This window comes from Lytechinus variegatus, chromosome 12 (assembly GCF_018143015.1).
Source record: "Lytechinus variegatus isolate NC3 chromosome 12, Lvar_3.0, whole genome shotgun sequence".
NCBI lineage: Eukaryota > Metazoa > Echinodermata > Echinoidea > Temnopleuroida > Toxopneustidae > Lytechinus > Lytechinus variegatus.
Window position 1 is genome coordinate 6,298,913 of NC_054751.1, and position 17,231 is coordinate 6,316,143.

The window sequence follows — 17,231 nt, forward strand, 5'->3', positions numbered from 1 at the left end:
ATAAAATTAATTGATTTTAAGCAGTAAAAAGAAAAATAATGATACATTTATGAAGTTTGGCTAAAAACACTATTTGCTTTGGATTTGTACACAAAGTCACGTTTTTGAGTAATTTTGGGTCTGCATGCACTTAAGAAATGTTGCGTAATTTCGGAACCGCATACCCGGGGGTCACAATTTTGGTCTCAAATGTTGCACGAGACTTGAAAGTAAAAAGTCAGCGAGCGACGCGGTCAAAAAATTTCAAGCGGCAGATTTATCGCGAAAAATGTTGAGGGGGGCTGAATCAGCCCCCCCCCCATCTTTTTAGGGTTAAGGATTGTCATACTCAAGCATGCATCATACTGGCTATGCTTGTTATGGACCTTTCTACAAGATATTTTGGAATTGGAGTGGTTTTAGCAAATTTTCCACTTCCTAAAAAATATGTACTGAACCGTTCCATAAAACAAATGATGCACAGACATAGATGCATGATGTCAGTCGTGATGCAGGCATCTTTGGTATTTGAAACATTACACCCTTTGAAGTGCATTGCATCCCCAATATACATGTACATGTCCATGTGAAAACGCATCCCGACACATCGCAAGAGTGCATTATTTGTATACTTCCATGATGTGGCATATATTTTTGCTTTTCAAGCTTTAATCATGTACAATATAGTATAGTAATTCATTTCAATTAGACATGAAGTATTTATCTTTTTTTCTTTTTGCACTTGTAATGTTTCTTTGTTTCACTTCATTCCATGGTGTCTAATTATCAAATATAAAACGGTCTTCCAGCATTTTATACATTCGGAGGTAGGATGTTAATAGAGGAAACCTATTTTAATTAATCAAGTGTGAGTTACTCTTTACTACATGTATTTTGTGTGAGAGATTTTTGTGCTAAATTGTTGAGAGAGGTGAAAAAGGTCTTTACTAGATAGAATTATGTAGTAAGTGAAAGATCAAAGATCTAATGCTTGCATGAAATGTACAAGTAGATAGGAGATGAATTTTACTACATACAGTAATTACATGTACATGTACGTCTTTGGTGTAAGTGTATATTATACATGAAGGTGATCAGTTGATGCAGTACAAATATTTATTTCTAAAATTCTTCTTGAAAATATAGTCTTTGCTAATTAGAGATGATTTTATAACTTGATGATTGATATTTCAATTTTTCAGTTATTCAAGATATGAGCACACCTGCCGTGGAAGACAGTTTGGGGCCATTTTTAAAAGCTTTTCTAGTATCTTTTGTCAAGTATGATAATGGCCTAGTTATTTTTTTAACCCTATTACTGGGCATCATTTCTGGCTAAATTAATTTGGATGTGTTCTCTCAAAATATTATCCATACCTGGATATATGCAATGGGACAACTGCACTGTATGACACTGGTGTTGGTGTTGAGAGCATTCTCTCAGTCTACAGAACTAGGCACTGATACAGACTCTGCACTGGCGGATCCTGGGTGGGGTGGGGAAACACAGCCGGCCTGTGCCCCCACCCCCCCCCCCCCCCTTGAGAACCATATTGATATTTGTAATGTAAATATACTGTTTTTACCCCAAGTGTGTCCCCTCTATTTTGAAAGTGATGACTTTTTTTTGCTTAATTCCGAGCTCAACGCCTAAGGGCATTGTCCTTTATACACCATTCTTGCTTCAAGTTTGATGTTCTGGCTGGTGTATGTTGGACCTCAGCACCAAACCTAGCATTTAACACTGTTCTTAAAATGACACAATCTTTTATTAGAGCATCATAAAGTGGTTTAATCCGTACATTTGCAAGCATAAGTTGCATATTTCTGGAACTGATTAATAGTAGCCACAGGCCATAACCACCTGCAGTAGCTTGATCATACGGATGTTTGAGCGATGCATAAGTATTCTAGTTTAGCATAATAAATGCATGCACAGTATTGCATGGTCAAAGGAATAATGATTAATTAACAGTAATGATGATATTGTATGGCTTTTCTTCATTTGATACCAGAAAAATTCCACCTGTTAAAAAAGGGCAATATTTTTGCACTCATGTTTAATTATTGCAATTTTGTCCCTAACTCGTGGAATATAAACTAGTTTCCCATTCGCGTAAGGCATCCAATATGATATAATTATGTTTATGATACCAAAGCCGATTGAAGTCATTTTAAAGAGAAATGCCAGTAGATGCAGTAAAGACTGATTTTATGAGAAAGTCTGTAAAACCAGGCTTAATTGTCAGAATATCATCGAGGATCTAGATCTGGTACAGTTACATAAACTGGACTTTGTGAAATCTTGAAATCTACGCTGAAAAATGTTCACACTGAAGATCACCAACACAGATAGGCACACGTGGGACAGTGTATTGATATTGCTGGAATAAAGACCCGACGGAAGTGACCGAATCCGCGCTTATTTTGCTTATTTCTCAGCAATTACACAATTTCTTCCAGAATCCTTTGGCACATATTTTTTATTCATACAAACAGACACTTGGGTGGTCACTATATTAGATTCTGTGAAAAGTCATTTTGAGATCGTTACCAAAACTGGAATTTATCTTTAAGTTGATAATAATGGATGTGGATAGTTCCAAATGGACCACAGAAACTGGGGAAAGAAAAAGGGCATGTAGTTGTCAGACCATGCTGAAGATTAGGATTGTGCAATAGTATGGAGGTTGAAGAATGAATACGTATTAGGCTGAAATTGTACACATGATGTGAATAGGCAAAAAAATGATAACTGATGCATGTGAAGTGACAATTGAATGTACATGTTAAGACTACCATACTGGAGGCATCATGGTCGAGTGTTTTTCAATCTGAAGAACATGGTTTCAAATCCATGTTTTCCTTCAGCAAGAAATTTACCCACATTATGCTGCACTCAACCCAGGTGAGGTGAATGGTTACCTGATAGGAATTTATTCCTTGAAAGGCAGCGTGTGTACCAGCTGCTCTGCTAAAGGGTACTCATACTGCATTATTGTGGAGCGCTTAGAGACTTCTGGGTAGCGTAACACAATAGTTAGCAATTGATCGTACGCTCGATTTTCATGATTGATTGTACATTGTTGTCAATGGAATCAATCGGAGAAAATGGTTCTACGATCATTGCTAAGCTTTGTGTTGTGGCCCCAGATGAAGCAAGTGTTAAGTGCTTTATTAAAATCGTAATTATTATTACCCAATGGAGACAAGAAAAGTAGTCTTTATTATCATGTTTCAATGGGGCAATATAAATGAATGGAAACCAGATTAGGGTCTTATCACTTAGGCAGTCCTGTTATCAAGAATTCCAGATGGTTGGTAAAGCAGGGTTAACTCATTGCATGATTTTACAATCATGGGATTCTGCACATTGTACGTAATTTATGATCAACTACTCTTGCATATAAGTGATAAGCACTGCATACAGTCAAGATGAAACGGTTAGGGAATAGAATAAATGCTGATTTGTGCAGTGGTTCTGATGGTGATGGTGGTGATGATGATGATGAGGAGGAGGAGGAAGATGATGATGATGATGACGATGATGATAGCCATATATCTCAGTGGCATACATTCATTTATGATTTCTGCTACATAAAGCAATGACATTAATGCACATTTGTACTTACGTCGTACTTGCATGTAACATGAAGAGAGTTTCCAATAAAGAAGAAACACTGGCGTTTCGTTGTTTTAATTGCATGTATCACTTGTTTGAGCTTAACACTTATTTTAACATGTACTTATTGAACATTCCTTTGATTGTATGAAAAATTACCTTACTGCAACAAAAGTCTGTGAATTTGATTGTAATTTTTTCAAATAAATATTTATCATTCTCATACTTGCAAGTCTTGTTTTTTTTTATTGTACAGGTTGTATTGCCACTAGAGATATTACCTTTAATAGTAAAAGTCCTTTTCACTTGTAGCGGGAATCCTGCTTGGCAACATTTTCATTACGCTGCTCGTAAGTTACACATGATTTTACGCCTGACCTGTGACCCTTTGTGCTGCAAATCTCAAAATTAATACCTTTTCAATTTGCATTCATATTCTTACCAGGATTTCAATCTGCAATGATCAGGGCTCCGTTTCATAAAACATGTTATAAAGACAAATTTACAATAACAGTTAAAAGCTACTGAAATTCTTTAATCCAATTGGCTGATAGTACATTTGTTATAGAAATTGCACATTTGTTATTATAACAAGTCTTTATGAAACTGGGCCCCAGATTTCAAGTGTAGCAGATGGTTATCAAAGCTATTGAGAATCGGAGCACCAGAGAAATGGGTCACCAGGTGGGTGTTTCATGAAAGTTGTCAGCACTGACTAAATTGTCCGTGCTGACTATTTCAGTGAAATCCTTGGTTTTGATCGACTAAGAGACACCGGTCTCTGATTGTTACTATGGTAACTGTCGGAGAGACAACTTTTCTGCGCTGACAACATTCATGAAACGGTCCCCAGGTCTGTCTTTCAAATCGTTGTGATTGATCGTATCAACCACAACCATGGAATGCCAGCCATCCAACATCTGAAACGCGTACGTCTGTCTAAGAGGCGTTACATGACGAAAATCTTGCTTTGAAGAGCAGTATACCCCAGTTTCCCTTATCATCAAATCTCTTCTCCCAGTTCTACAAACCCTATTGCCCTCAAGCATGAAATTTAAGTATAGAAACACCTGTTTCTTGACCTCGGTCCGAAGATAATACACCCCAGCATCAACGGTCACAGCAGGGGGCCACACACGATGGATTGCAATGTGTGTAGTTCTGGTGAGTGCATGGAGTTCCATATACACGCGTTGATAGAAACTTTTCTTCCTTTCTTTTTTATTCGCTTACTTTCCTTATTTCGAGGTCGATTTTCTTCGTTCGAAATTGAAAATGGACTAGTATTGGATGTCTGAATGTAATATGCCTTTGAAAACGTGATTAATATCGAATACAATAATTTAATTCCGAAGATCCTTCTACAGGCAGACAAGTCTTACGTAATAGCACAGCTGTTGTTTATCATTTCGTCCTTGGCTCAACGCTCGTTTGGCTGGCCCGTGGTGGTGAAATTGAGACAAGGGGATTACCTGGCCAAGATGGGTTTATTGGGGTTAGAAATGTTGTTTGAGATTTTCCAAACGAAAAATGGGGAAATCAAACAGGAAATTTTCGTAATGATGCACACCTTACGACTGGTCTACGATTCGATTTCTTAACAAATCGCATTTTGCTGATTTTCTGAAAATGTGAATAAAAGATATTTTATTTGAGGTTAAAATTAAATCTAAAAATACTAATACAAAAATGTTGAATGGTTGCAAGGGTTGTATGGTGGTAAAGAAATAACAATTTTAGAGTGTTGCCCAAGTTGTTTTCAATCGTACAAAGTGGGTACGATTTGAAACGATTTAGTACGCTATGACTTCATTACGACTAGATGTTAAATTCGCTTTTATTCTAGAAAGGGCTGTAGCGTAGTCACATATTTTTTTACAAAAGAATTTGTTCGGTGATTTAGGACTTTGAACAGTAATATGTTCAATGTCTCAATATTCGCATCAAATTTTACTACATTTTATTCCAAAGATGGATTGCAGACTAATCGTGGGGTGTGTGGTGGCCTTAAAGTAGTTTCCAACGATGATGTACTTTCATGCATGCATCATTATCTTGAAAATTCAATATGCTCCTTGTTTATAAATACACATGGTGCATATTTCCTGCCTTAAAAATTTTGGATGGATTTGCAGTGAAGGCTGATCAGATCAATCACAACTATGGTTTATCTGTAGGACGGGCACCCTGTTGCATGAGACTTGTAAATAGCTATAACGATGAAACAAAACATGAACAGGGCATTGTGGTGTAATCCAATTACAAATTGTTGCAGAGGTTCTACGTTTATCCCTGGGGCCCATCTTACAAAGAGTTGTGATTAATCCGATCAATTGCAACTATGGAAAGCCAGCAAAGTCAACATATGTAATGCATGTTTGTTCAAAAAAATTCTAGATATGAATGTATATCCATAAAGTCATTGATTTCTTGACAATTTGGTGTGTTTTTCTTCCTTTGTTTACAAAGGACATTTTGCAAATTTCCTGTAGAAAAAATTGACACCGCTGGATTTCCATAGTTACGATTGATTGGATCAATTGTAACACTTTGTAAGATGGGGGTCCTCCCTGGTCACATCTTTCAGATGGTGCATCAAAGGTTTCTCCCAGGTGGGTGTTTCATAAAGCTGTTCGAAAGTTAAGAGCGACTTAAAGAAGGACTGGTGATCCCTTCTTGTGGTAAGTGGGATATTGAATTGGCGATGGTTTAGCGTGTAACAAAGGATCACCAGTCGTTCTTAAAGTCACTCTTAACTTACGAACAGCTTTATGAAACGGCCCCTCGGGGGCCGTTTCATAAAGCTGTTCGTAAGTTATATCAATAATCATATCATATCTGATTGATATAGCCCATAGAAAGCCCAATCACACACACACACCACCCTAGCACAAAATGTATTCTTGCAACTTTGCCATCCAAGGTATAACTTCCACAGGATTCTCAATTTTAGCTGTTGAGCAATGTTACCATGGAGATTACTATGCGATGGCACAGTAATATAATATTACTATGAATTTTATGCAACAGGTCTTTGAATTTCATCTTGGACTAAAATAATAGCCAGGGGAAAGAAAACGAAATAGTATATGACATTATATTGCATTTATTGCTACAACATACACACATACTGTATTGGATAGTGAATAAATGATTGCTTTGGATAATATGTAATTAGATAATTCATAATATTGCTGAAATATAAAAAGACTACAGTTAAATAGGTGCACATTTTTCATCTTTTTAAGATCCAATGACACATTACAATTACATTCTCTCTACTTTAATGATTTCATTTTGGTAAAATATAATCATCATATTATTCAAATATAATCACCAATGAATAGGTACCAAGTTTTCAAGTTATAAGACTAATGACACATATCTGATGAAAGAAAATGATAAATTCCATTTCTCTACTCGTGATTAATAGAAATGTAAGCGCAAGAAAATTATTAAACATAAACAGACAACCAGTAACTAATTTTATTATTAAATTTTTGTGCTTGGACTTTATAAATCTTTGTGCTCTGACAAAATAAAATCTATCGTTAATTTCAAATGTAAATGCTGTATAGTGTAAATATCAGATACAATATAACCTTTATCTATTCATGAAAAAACCTCTTAAAAGTATGCTGTTTTTAACCTCTTGTCTATATATGGTAGATACATGTAAAGCTACATTGTAGGTTGTATTGGTAATTTTTGTGTGATTGTTTTACTTTACAATCACAAGAGAGTGTAAGGTACTCTCTGAACAATGGGATGTCCAATACAACAACTTTGTCATTTGTTATCCGATTTTGATGAATTTTCTGCATTTTGCTCTGTGAGTTTTACTCCATTTATATAGATACTATAAATATTTTCATCCCGGACCATCCCTTTAAAGGGGAAACGAACTGGCAGCCTTTATAGCCCAACCTCAAGTCCTCAACAACTAGTGTTAATCATATCTGGCCAGATTCATTACCCATAATGCAACATTATGGGCAGTGTAGGGTTGGAAGTACATAAACCAACTTGAATGGTACATGTCACACACCAATTTACTACTCAATATAGACCATACTGCAATAATTACCGGTACTTTTCTAAAGTAAAAAAATAATGTCTACAGGTACCTTTCCTCTCCAAAGCATGTTAGTTCCCCTACACAACTAAAATATGCTAATTTGTCCTCTTTATTACTAGTTATCTCAAGGGGAAAGGGTATATTTTAAGATTAGCCATTCATAACGCACAGTCAATGAGAGACAACACAGTTCACTACCCCTATGAATTGTAATAAATAAAGTAATTGTATGTTGACTGAAAAAAAAGGCTTTTTAAAGTCAAGAGTTGTGCAAATCGTCCTACACGAAGCTAAATGCTCATCTACATGTACTTTATATTTAAGAATATTTACAACTGAATACTATAAATAACATGAAATAAATACTGTATAATGACCAAAACCCAAATTTTTCAGCAGATTTCAGTCATGTGGTATGCTAGACAACCAGTACAAAGCCTCTAATGATGTGATAAAAGGCAACCTTTGCCTGTATATTCTTCATACTACAGACCTTCGTTATAAAGGTACAGTAGCAATATTTTATGAAAGATGGGTATATGAAGTGCAAAAGTTGAATATTTTACATCTTTTTCTGACATTAAAATCATGCATCACCTTTTAAATCTCAGACTGAATCTGACAAATAGTATTACACACTAACAATGCATTACTAGTAACTAACCCTAATAGTCCTGGGTATATTTTTATTCTGTTCATTCTGAGTGGGGGTGAAACATTATTTCACTCATTCATAAGCTAATATATTCATGAATTCAAAACTGTTTTCATCCCAAATTTGGCCTCAATAATTGTGCAAGACTAGAAAATATAAGGTTAAAAAAAATTCTGTGGTGGGAATCGTATGTCGAGTGCGGCCATTATGCCCCTACCCCCCATCAGCCAGTTGCACAGCACATGCACAGTACAACACACGCTGTGCTGCTTTTGGTTACATTGGCCCAGAAGGAGGCACAGCCAACCTGCCAAGATTTTCAAACAGTCATCTTCAATGACTCTTTCAATTTTGGCAAATCAAATAGCATGAATGCATGGTATCAGAAGCTTTAAATAGTAGCTGTCAATACGGTCATTGGTACAATTTTTATGAAAAGGGGGCCAAGAAACATCCGCATACGCCACTACCAGCTGAGATCGTAGATCTTAGTAGCCGCAATCATCAAGCGATCCTTGAAGTGCACAGAGTTGTAGTTGCCTAGCGGAACAGAGCTGAAACCATGTTGAATGCCCCACCAGCCAGCAGCGAGGGCGCCAGACACATTACCCTGGCCTGCATGGAACATTGAGTTGTTACAAAGATCCTCCCAGCTGCTCCCCGATGAAAGCAAGGCATCATAACTGAGAATAAATTGGAAATAAACAAGTAGATGAGATTCCCTCAAAACACATATCAAGGTGGAAACATTTTTTTTTATTTTAGTATCAGATATCGATATGTAAAACAGGTATTATAAATTTCTAAAAGTTCAAATAGATTTACATAGTTTCAAGAGTTTTTGACTTCTTTGAATCCACTGACCAGCATATCTACCAGTAACTAAATACAAAGCTAACAACATTTTATTTGTTGTTCAAAACTTATCGATTGTCATCTTTAATTTCCTTTGATATATTTCTGATTATCGATTAAGAAAACATGGCTGGCTTGGACAAAAACATGAATTAGGAATATTTTCTCTCTCCCTAGTCCCTCCCATTCTTAATGTTCTCTTTTTGGTAGACAAAGTATGAATTTCTGTCCTTCATAATTGGTAAAACTGTCTGAAATAGCAGAAATAGATGTACTACAGTAATCTTGAGTAAAATATATTTTAAAAAAAGTAAATTATTGTTAAACAGATTTCAAAACTTATTGGCTTGAAAGACAGATGGGCCAAACCAATCCCTCAAAAAAAATGTCAAAATTTCCTGTGTGAATTCCTGACCAATCTGATTCCAACGTAAACTCACGCTATAAGAGTTGCATCCAGTCCAGTCGCGCCCAGCTCCTTATCAGGAAGAGTAAGACTCTGATAGAGTTCATTCCTCTTCTTCATGTCGTACTTCCTAGGAAACTTTGGTTTCCTCTCACCGTCAGTAATATCTCTCCTCCTCAGATACTCTTTCCATGTTTCCTCAAAAACCTGAAATCAAAAATGGGTAAAAGAATAAAATTAGTCACGCAATGATGAAAACATAACATGTAGAGAAGTTAAACACAAACAATTTTTTAAATGTCAGCTTGAGTTTCATGCCTTGAGTGTCATAAACTGAACACAAGCACAACTTCAATTTTTAAAACAGATCTTTTTGGGGGTAGGGAGTTAGGGACAGTAAATGAAATGGAAATTCCATTTGGTTTTTACACTTTTCATGTAAGAATTAATGGAATTCACCTTTGCAAAACGGAATTCAGATTTTAGCTGTGCACATTTTCAGTGACAAAACTAAAATTTCCATTCTTATATCAAGTTGAAGCGGAATTACAGAATAGATGGATCCATTTTGGATGACAACATTGCCACTGGACGCCACATACTCGAGGACCATCGGAAATTCATTTCTCCAGATTATAAGATTTCTGATACACGTAACAGTCATTATTATGTAAATAAAATAAAGTCCATTTAAGTTTCAATAGTGGCCTAGTAAATCAACAACAAATCCTGACCCAACTGTACAGTACCATGGGCATGGCCACTCAGTCAATGAACAAGGCTATGGCATGACTAGACCAAAAGCTTCGGTCTCTGTTTTGTTGGTTGTTCAGCTGACCTCCGTTGACTTTACTCACCAAATACAGAGACCGAAGTTCTAGCGCGATCTGTACAGGGGACTCAATGGCCATATGTTTATGTACTTAAAGGAGAATGAAACCATTGGAACAAGATAGCTTGTGTGAAAACAGAAAAATAAAAGAAACAGATCAACGAAAGTTTGAGAAAAATCAGACAAATAATGAGAAAGTTATGAGCATTTGAATAAATACAATCACTAATGCTATGGAGATAGCAAATTGGCAATGCGACAAAGATGTGTGATGTCACTTGTGAACAACTCTCCCCATTACTTTAGTATATATTTCACTTGGATTGCCTGTTTTATCACATCTATCCATAAAAAATCATGTCTTCTTTCTACATGAGGGCATGTAATACATATTTTTTAAGAATACATCATGGATAAAGAGTTTGTATCATCATAAGAAAAAGCAAAAAGAGACATTTTGAGGGTATTTTATAGTCCACCAAAGGTTACCTGATACGTTGACATAGAATAGATGGATCCATTTTGCATGACAACTTTGCCACTGGACGCCACATACTCGAGGACCATCGGAATAGTCGCCATTAGACCAGCGCCCCATTCTCTTAATTCTCTCTTCTGAATGGCATAGGACGTGAATAACGCAGCCGTCACTCCTCCCATATACGCTACTGGATGGTGGTGGAGTATTCGGCTGATGTCCACAGCAGCTGCGATGAGATCCCGAACATGTTTCGCTTTGTGAAATCGAAGACCCACACTGAAGCATCGAATGGCTGCCGAACTGTGAGTTGCATGGTCGTCGTAGTCCTGAAATATGCCGTAATCTATATCGCCTGGTTGGAGACGAGATACTTTATTCAAAAGGTAAGTACTTATTGGTTTATTGGCCATATCAGTAGCCATACAATCCGCGTAACGCATAGCGACATCGCGTACCAATTCATCGCCCGTCTTCCCCGTCGCTAATGCTTCGATTGTAAAGACCGCAAACACCCCTTCCTCCGGGACGGGCCAGGCGGGAGGAGCCACCGTGATCGCCCGGAGTCCCCCGAGCCCAGCGATGATTTTCTGCTTTTCATCGCTCGATTTGCCAGTTCCCAATTTCTCGTTTTTACTACCAAGTGCATTACCTGCTATCCCGAGGACAAGAGACGCCTGGAAACTCTCGAGAGACATTTTAAAAGCACCTCAGTTCATCATTTTAGGGATATTCCACGTAAAATCGGGGCAAAAGTCATCTTGGTAGCCGTGGATACGAAACGCTCGTCAAGTTGTAGATCGACGAACGTAGGGGGTGCTAACACAATTGTTGAAAGTTGCTTGTCGAAGAAACCGCTATGGGGGGCAAATTGAGGAGAGTTATCTACTAGTATTGGTATTTTGATAGACCACCTTGGCCTCCTGATAACCGATTTTTTTTCTAGGCTTACTCGAGATATATTTTTCTTAAAGTTTTCATGAATTATATGTATTCCTTTTTATTTACGCATTTAGTGGCATACCCATTTATAGTGAAACCTGCATTTCGCGTCTTTTTCACTTGCTTTTCCGTTCATCCATTTTTGTACAAAATTAAACAATTCATTATTTATCAGTTAATTCATGTCTTCATTTATTCGTTTTCCATTCATTTTTTGTATCATTATTTCATATGGGCCCTGTGTTCTGATTAGCATCAATTAAACCATACAGCATCCCACTGTCACATAAACGCCCCCCCCCAAAAAAAAAAAAAAAAAATAATATCATTCTCGGGTCAGACCGGCAAGTGATGATGATGACGAGGATGATGATGAGGAGGAGGAGGATGACGATGACGACGATGATGATGTTGATGATGATGGTGGTGGTGGTGGTGATGATGATGATGATTGAAATTTAAAAAATAATGAAGTTATAATGATAATCATGATGAAGAATGATAATGATAATAAACGATGAAAAACATCGTAATCATCATTATCATGGTCGTCAATATACTATATTAAACAAAGCTAATAATGATTTCTGCCATATTTAGATCTTTCAATACTATTAATGTATTTGAGACTCAATGAAGAGTTTAGTTGCAAAATGGGTTAGATCCACTTTGGACCATTCCGAGAATTTTTTTTTTATTCTCCCATATTGCAATATTCTTATGAGAAACTAAATTGTAATGATGTACCACCCTTGAAAATTGGATATGAAAAAAAATCTACCTGTCTCCATTTTATATTTTTTTTTTTCAAAAAATTACTGGATCTAACACCTTTGCAATCAAATTGAAATGAACACAATCCTTTTGAATAATTTTTTTTGCCACTTTTATTCACGTTTTGATGTGAATTTCAACTTTCTTTGGTATCATCAAAACAATAAAATTTATGAAAAAATGGATTCAACCACTTTTGACAAAATGAGCTCTTGAGAAGAGTTTGGTTGCAAAAAGGGTTAGATCCGCTCATGATTTACTCTGCCATAAAGGAATCGACATGTGTTCATATTTTTTTCAAATATTCTTTTCCCAAAAAAAATTGCGGATCTAATCCCTTTTGCAACCAAATGTATCTAAACCCTTTTGTAAAAACGGTGATTTTCTTTGCCATTTTTGTTTACTTTTTATTGGTAAATTCAACTTTTCTTTAGTATCATTTCATAAAGCTACTGAAATTCTATACACAGAGACCCCCCCCAAAAAAAATCAAATTTGATGAAAAATTGATCTAACCCCTTTCGCAACTGAGCTCTTATTTCGTGTCTATCTAAACCCAGATATGCAGTGTTTGGGGATCGAGACTTTTGAAATAATGAAGAAAAATCTATTTTTAGATTATTTGCGAATAAACCACTTAAATCTGATTAAAACAGTGCTCTCGTGTCACGTGCAAATGGACCACAACCTTCAGATAATGAGAGGCAATATTAGCTCTGTTGTTATCTTTCATTTGAAATATATGACCAGCCATGCACATTGCATAACATGTGATTAAAGTTCATCTTTGACAGTCTCCAAATAGCATTCAGCGCCATATTGAACGATTACCCGCCCCCAATCATCATGATCAATATTGGTACAAAGTTGACAAAAATGAAGGAAGCACGCTGCCCTCGCCCCTGTCAAATTCTGAAGCCTGTCGGATCATTTGCTAACCATATCAAACTTGCTCTTCATCATCATATAATTGGCTTGGTTGGTGGTTGGTCGATTGATTGATTGATTGTGCCAAGGCAGGCGCGCCGGAACACTTTCAGTTTGGGGGGGGGGGCAAAATCCCGAAGGGGGCACAATATTTTTGACAGCGTGAGATACGGAAGCGATCGAGCGGGAGAGGGTGTGGCAACCCCACGATAAGGACTTTGTGTAAAAATGGAGTATAAAAGTTGCGTTTCTAAGAGCATTCAAAATAAATTTCATGAGAATTGAACATATAGTTCACTACGAAAACTATAATTATAATTTATAAGAACCTATGAAATCAACACGCAAAACGGTCGAACCGGAATGTGGTTTTCATGTCTGATCAATTAAAGGGATGGTCCGGGCTGAAAATATTTATATCTTAATACATAGAGTAGAATTCACTGAGCAAAATGCCGAAAATTTCATCAAAATCGGACAACAAATAATAAAGTTATTGAAGTTTATAAAGTTTAGCAATATTTTGTGAAAACAGTCATGATTATTCATTAGGTGGGTTGATGATGTCACATCTCCACTTCCCGTTTTCTTATATTATTATATAAAATCATATTTTTTCATTATTTCATACTTCTGTGAATAATATATCCCCCTTATAATGAAATAAGTTGCAGCAATAAATATCTAATGCACTCAGTTGTCAATCCATTTTTTCTAGTTCTTGGAGGAAAAAATTTGAATAAACCTAATTTCATATGATAAAATACAAAAGAACAAGTGGAGATGTGACATCATCAGCCCACCTAATGAATATTCATGACGACTGTTTTCACAAAATATTGCTAAACTTTGAAAATCAATAACTTTGTTATTTGTTATTCGATTTTGATGAGATTTTCAGCATTTTGCTTTGTGAATTATACTCAATGTATCAAAAAATTAAATTTAAATTACGTATTACGCTTATATTGACTCAAAATACCAGAAATTACATTTTTCATGCAATATCCTTTCAGAAACATATATTTATGTACATTTACATACACGGACGACGCGAGAGAGCACATTCATCATAAGTTTCAAGTAATTCCTGTCAGAACAAGGAGTGTATTAAGCAGAAGAAGCGTAACAACAGAAGCAAAAGAAATTCTAATGAATGTATTTTCAAATTTAAAATGTTATACTGTTCTGACGTGGCAGACGTCGATAAGCACTGGAGCATTGGAGATAGTCCCTGATTATCCATGCGTGGGCAATACGTTTCATATTTTGAAATCTAACAATGAAAATCATTAAAGTTTAATACATTACTCGATTTATGTGTTTCATTTTGCATGTTCTGTTTGGCTGGGAAGCACTCTTGGATGACTTCAAAATCTTCTATTTTCTTTACATATTTTCTGGGGGAAATGTGACCATAACCAGGAAATGATGAATATCAAATTCCAGGAAATATTCATATGTAAATAATCATTAACTGATTGACAAACTACCGCAGTTCATAATGTACATTATGTAACATTATCTAGAAGAAAACAATTACATTCCAAAAGCGGATGTGGTTGACGGTGCACTTTCGATTTGCCATTCTGTTTTAGTCTGAAATGTATTCATTAAAAGCTTAAACGTTACAACACTGTTATAAGATGGAAAAGGGGCTTATCAAAGGTATGTTTCACAGAGGGACATGTTCGTCAAAAGATGCGATCTTACTATGATATGTAATTGCCCCGTCAGGGGCGAAATTTTTTCATTTCTGACAATGGAAATGACAATTTTTAGGCAGAAAAGTGCCTCCATCGTTTACTTTTGTCCTTAAATTATTTATAATTTTTCTACTTTTAGGGGGCACATTGGGGGGGGGGCAAAATCTCGTTTTGCCCCCCCCAAAAAAAAAATTATTTGGGGGGGGGGGCAAGTGCCCCCCCCCCCCTGCCCCCCCCCCCCCCCCTTCCAGCGCCTATGGTGAATGGCACTTTTCCACAACTATAAAGAATGCCTATATTTTCTCACTCGCTTCACTCGCATACACAAGATAAGTCAGGATGCTTTTGGAATCTAAACGTTTGTGCTTGGTAACTTTGAAAGTAAAGTCACATTTTGCAGTTGAAGAATTATCACTTCCTTTTTGCTCAGATCAATAATATTGCTTCAAGTCATATGACTTCTGGTCCTCACAAGCATAACCTCGCCTTGTTCTTCCTTAAAGGACAAGTCAACCCCAACAAAAAGTTGATTTGAATAAAAAGAGAAAAATCCAACAAGCATAACATTAAACATTTGATCAAAATCGGATGTAAAATAAGAAAGTTATGACATTTTAAAGTTTCGCTTAATTTCACAAAACAGTACTAGTAATATGTACATCCTGGTCGGTATGCAAATAAGGAGACTGATGACATCATCCACTCGCTATTTCTTTTGCATTTTATTATGTGAAATATGAAATATTATATTTTTCTCCTCATTGTCAAGTGAAAAAAAAAATTAATTTCACCCTGAACATGTGGAAGTAGCATTGTTTAATGGTTCAGTCAAGTTGGTCCTTATTGTCAAATCTGTAAAACATGAAATACTGTTTTATTCAAACTATAAAAACAAAAGAAATAGTGAGTGATGGACATCATCGACTCTCTCATTTGCATGTCCCTCAGTTGTGCTCACTCTTTTGTGAAAAATAAGCGAAAATGGCATAATGGCATAACTTTCTTATTTTACATCCGATTTTGATGAAATTTTCAGCATTTTGCTAGTTTGATTTTTCTCTATTTATCCGAATCAACATTTTCCTGGAGTGGACTTGGCCTTTATATGTGGTATAGGCCTAGACCCACTACAGCTGTAAAGTCTTTTTAAAAAGATATGGCAATCGTTTATCGGATCAGAATACATATCAGAAACAAACACACATTAAGATTTGTGGCCAAGTCGTTTCCTTACTTTAATGCACAATATTGATATTGTATAGAAAACACATGAACTATTTATATCAATCCAGTTAAAGGTCAAGTCCACCCTAGAAAAAATGTTGATTTGATTAAAAAAAAATCAAACTAGCATTAAACAAAACGCTGGAAATTTCATCAAAATTGGATGTCAGATAAGAAAGTTATATGACACTTATAATTTTTGATTATTTTTCACAAAACGGTGATATGCACAACTCAAATGAGAAAGTCGATGATGTTCCTCACTATATTCTTTTGCTTTTTTTATTGTTTGAATTATACAGTATTTCATTTTTATAGATTTGACAATAAGGACCAACTTGACTGAAACAATGCTCATTCCACATGTTCAGGGAGGAATTAATCGTTGTTTCACTTGACAAATAGGATTAAAATAGAATATTCCCTATTTCATTATAATAAAAAAACAAAAGAAAGAGTGGATGACGTCATCAGTCTCCTTATTTGCATACCCGCCATGATAACTGTTTTGTGAAATTAAGCAAAACTTTTAAACGTCATAACTTTCTTATTTTACATCCGATTTTGATGAAATTTTCAGTGTTATGCTTATTGGATTTTTCTCCTTTTATTCAAATCGACATTTTTTTTAAGGGTGAACTTGTCCTTAAAGAAATCCGGCTTTGTAACCACACCTCCCCATAATCTATTTATTATTTTCTTTTTTCTGTAATTTTATGTATGATCGTACGGATATGCTAAAACAATTTACAT

General features: G+C 35.8%; 1 protein-coding gene across 1 annotated transcript; it reads right to left on the minus strand.

Moving 5' to 3' along the window:
* Positions 1-6,684: 6,684 nt before the first annotated feature.
* Positions 6,685-11,721, minus strand: LOC121424866 (protein ADP-ribosylarginine hydrolase-like). Its single transcript, XM_041620704.1, has 3 exons — positions 10,917-11,721; positions 9,630-9,802; positions 6,685-9,017 (listed from the first exon to the last, which is right to left on the minus strand). The coding sequence occupies exons 1-3, from the start codon at positions 11,601-11,603 to the stop codon at positions 8,801-8,803; spliced, it is 1,077 nt and encodes a 358-aa protein (XP_041476638.1). The 5' UTR covers positions 11,604-11,721; the 3' UTR covers positions 6,685-8,800.
* Positions 11,722-17,231: the final 5,510 nt, after the last annotated feature.

Excerpts from the sequence above, each read along its gene's own strand:
- LOC121424866 (XM_041620704.1), bottom strand. The coding sequence starts at position 11,603 with ATGTCTCTCGAGAGTTTCCAGGCGTCTCTTGTCCTCGGGATAGCAGGT. Across the intron at positions 9,803-10,916 it reads ATTCTATGTCAACGTATCAG|GTTTTTGAGGAAACATGGAA; the intron begins GTAACCTTTGGT and ends TTTTGATTTCAG. Across the intron at positions 9,018-9,629 it reads CTGGATGCAACTCTTATAGC|TTATGATGCCTTGCTTTCAT; the intron begins GTGAGTTTACGT and ends ATTTATTCTCAG.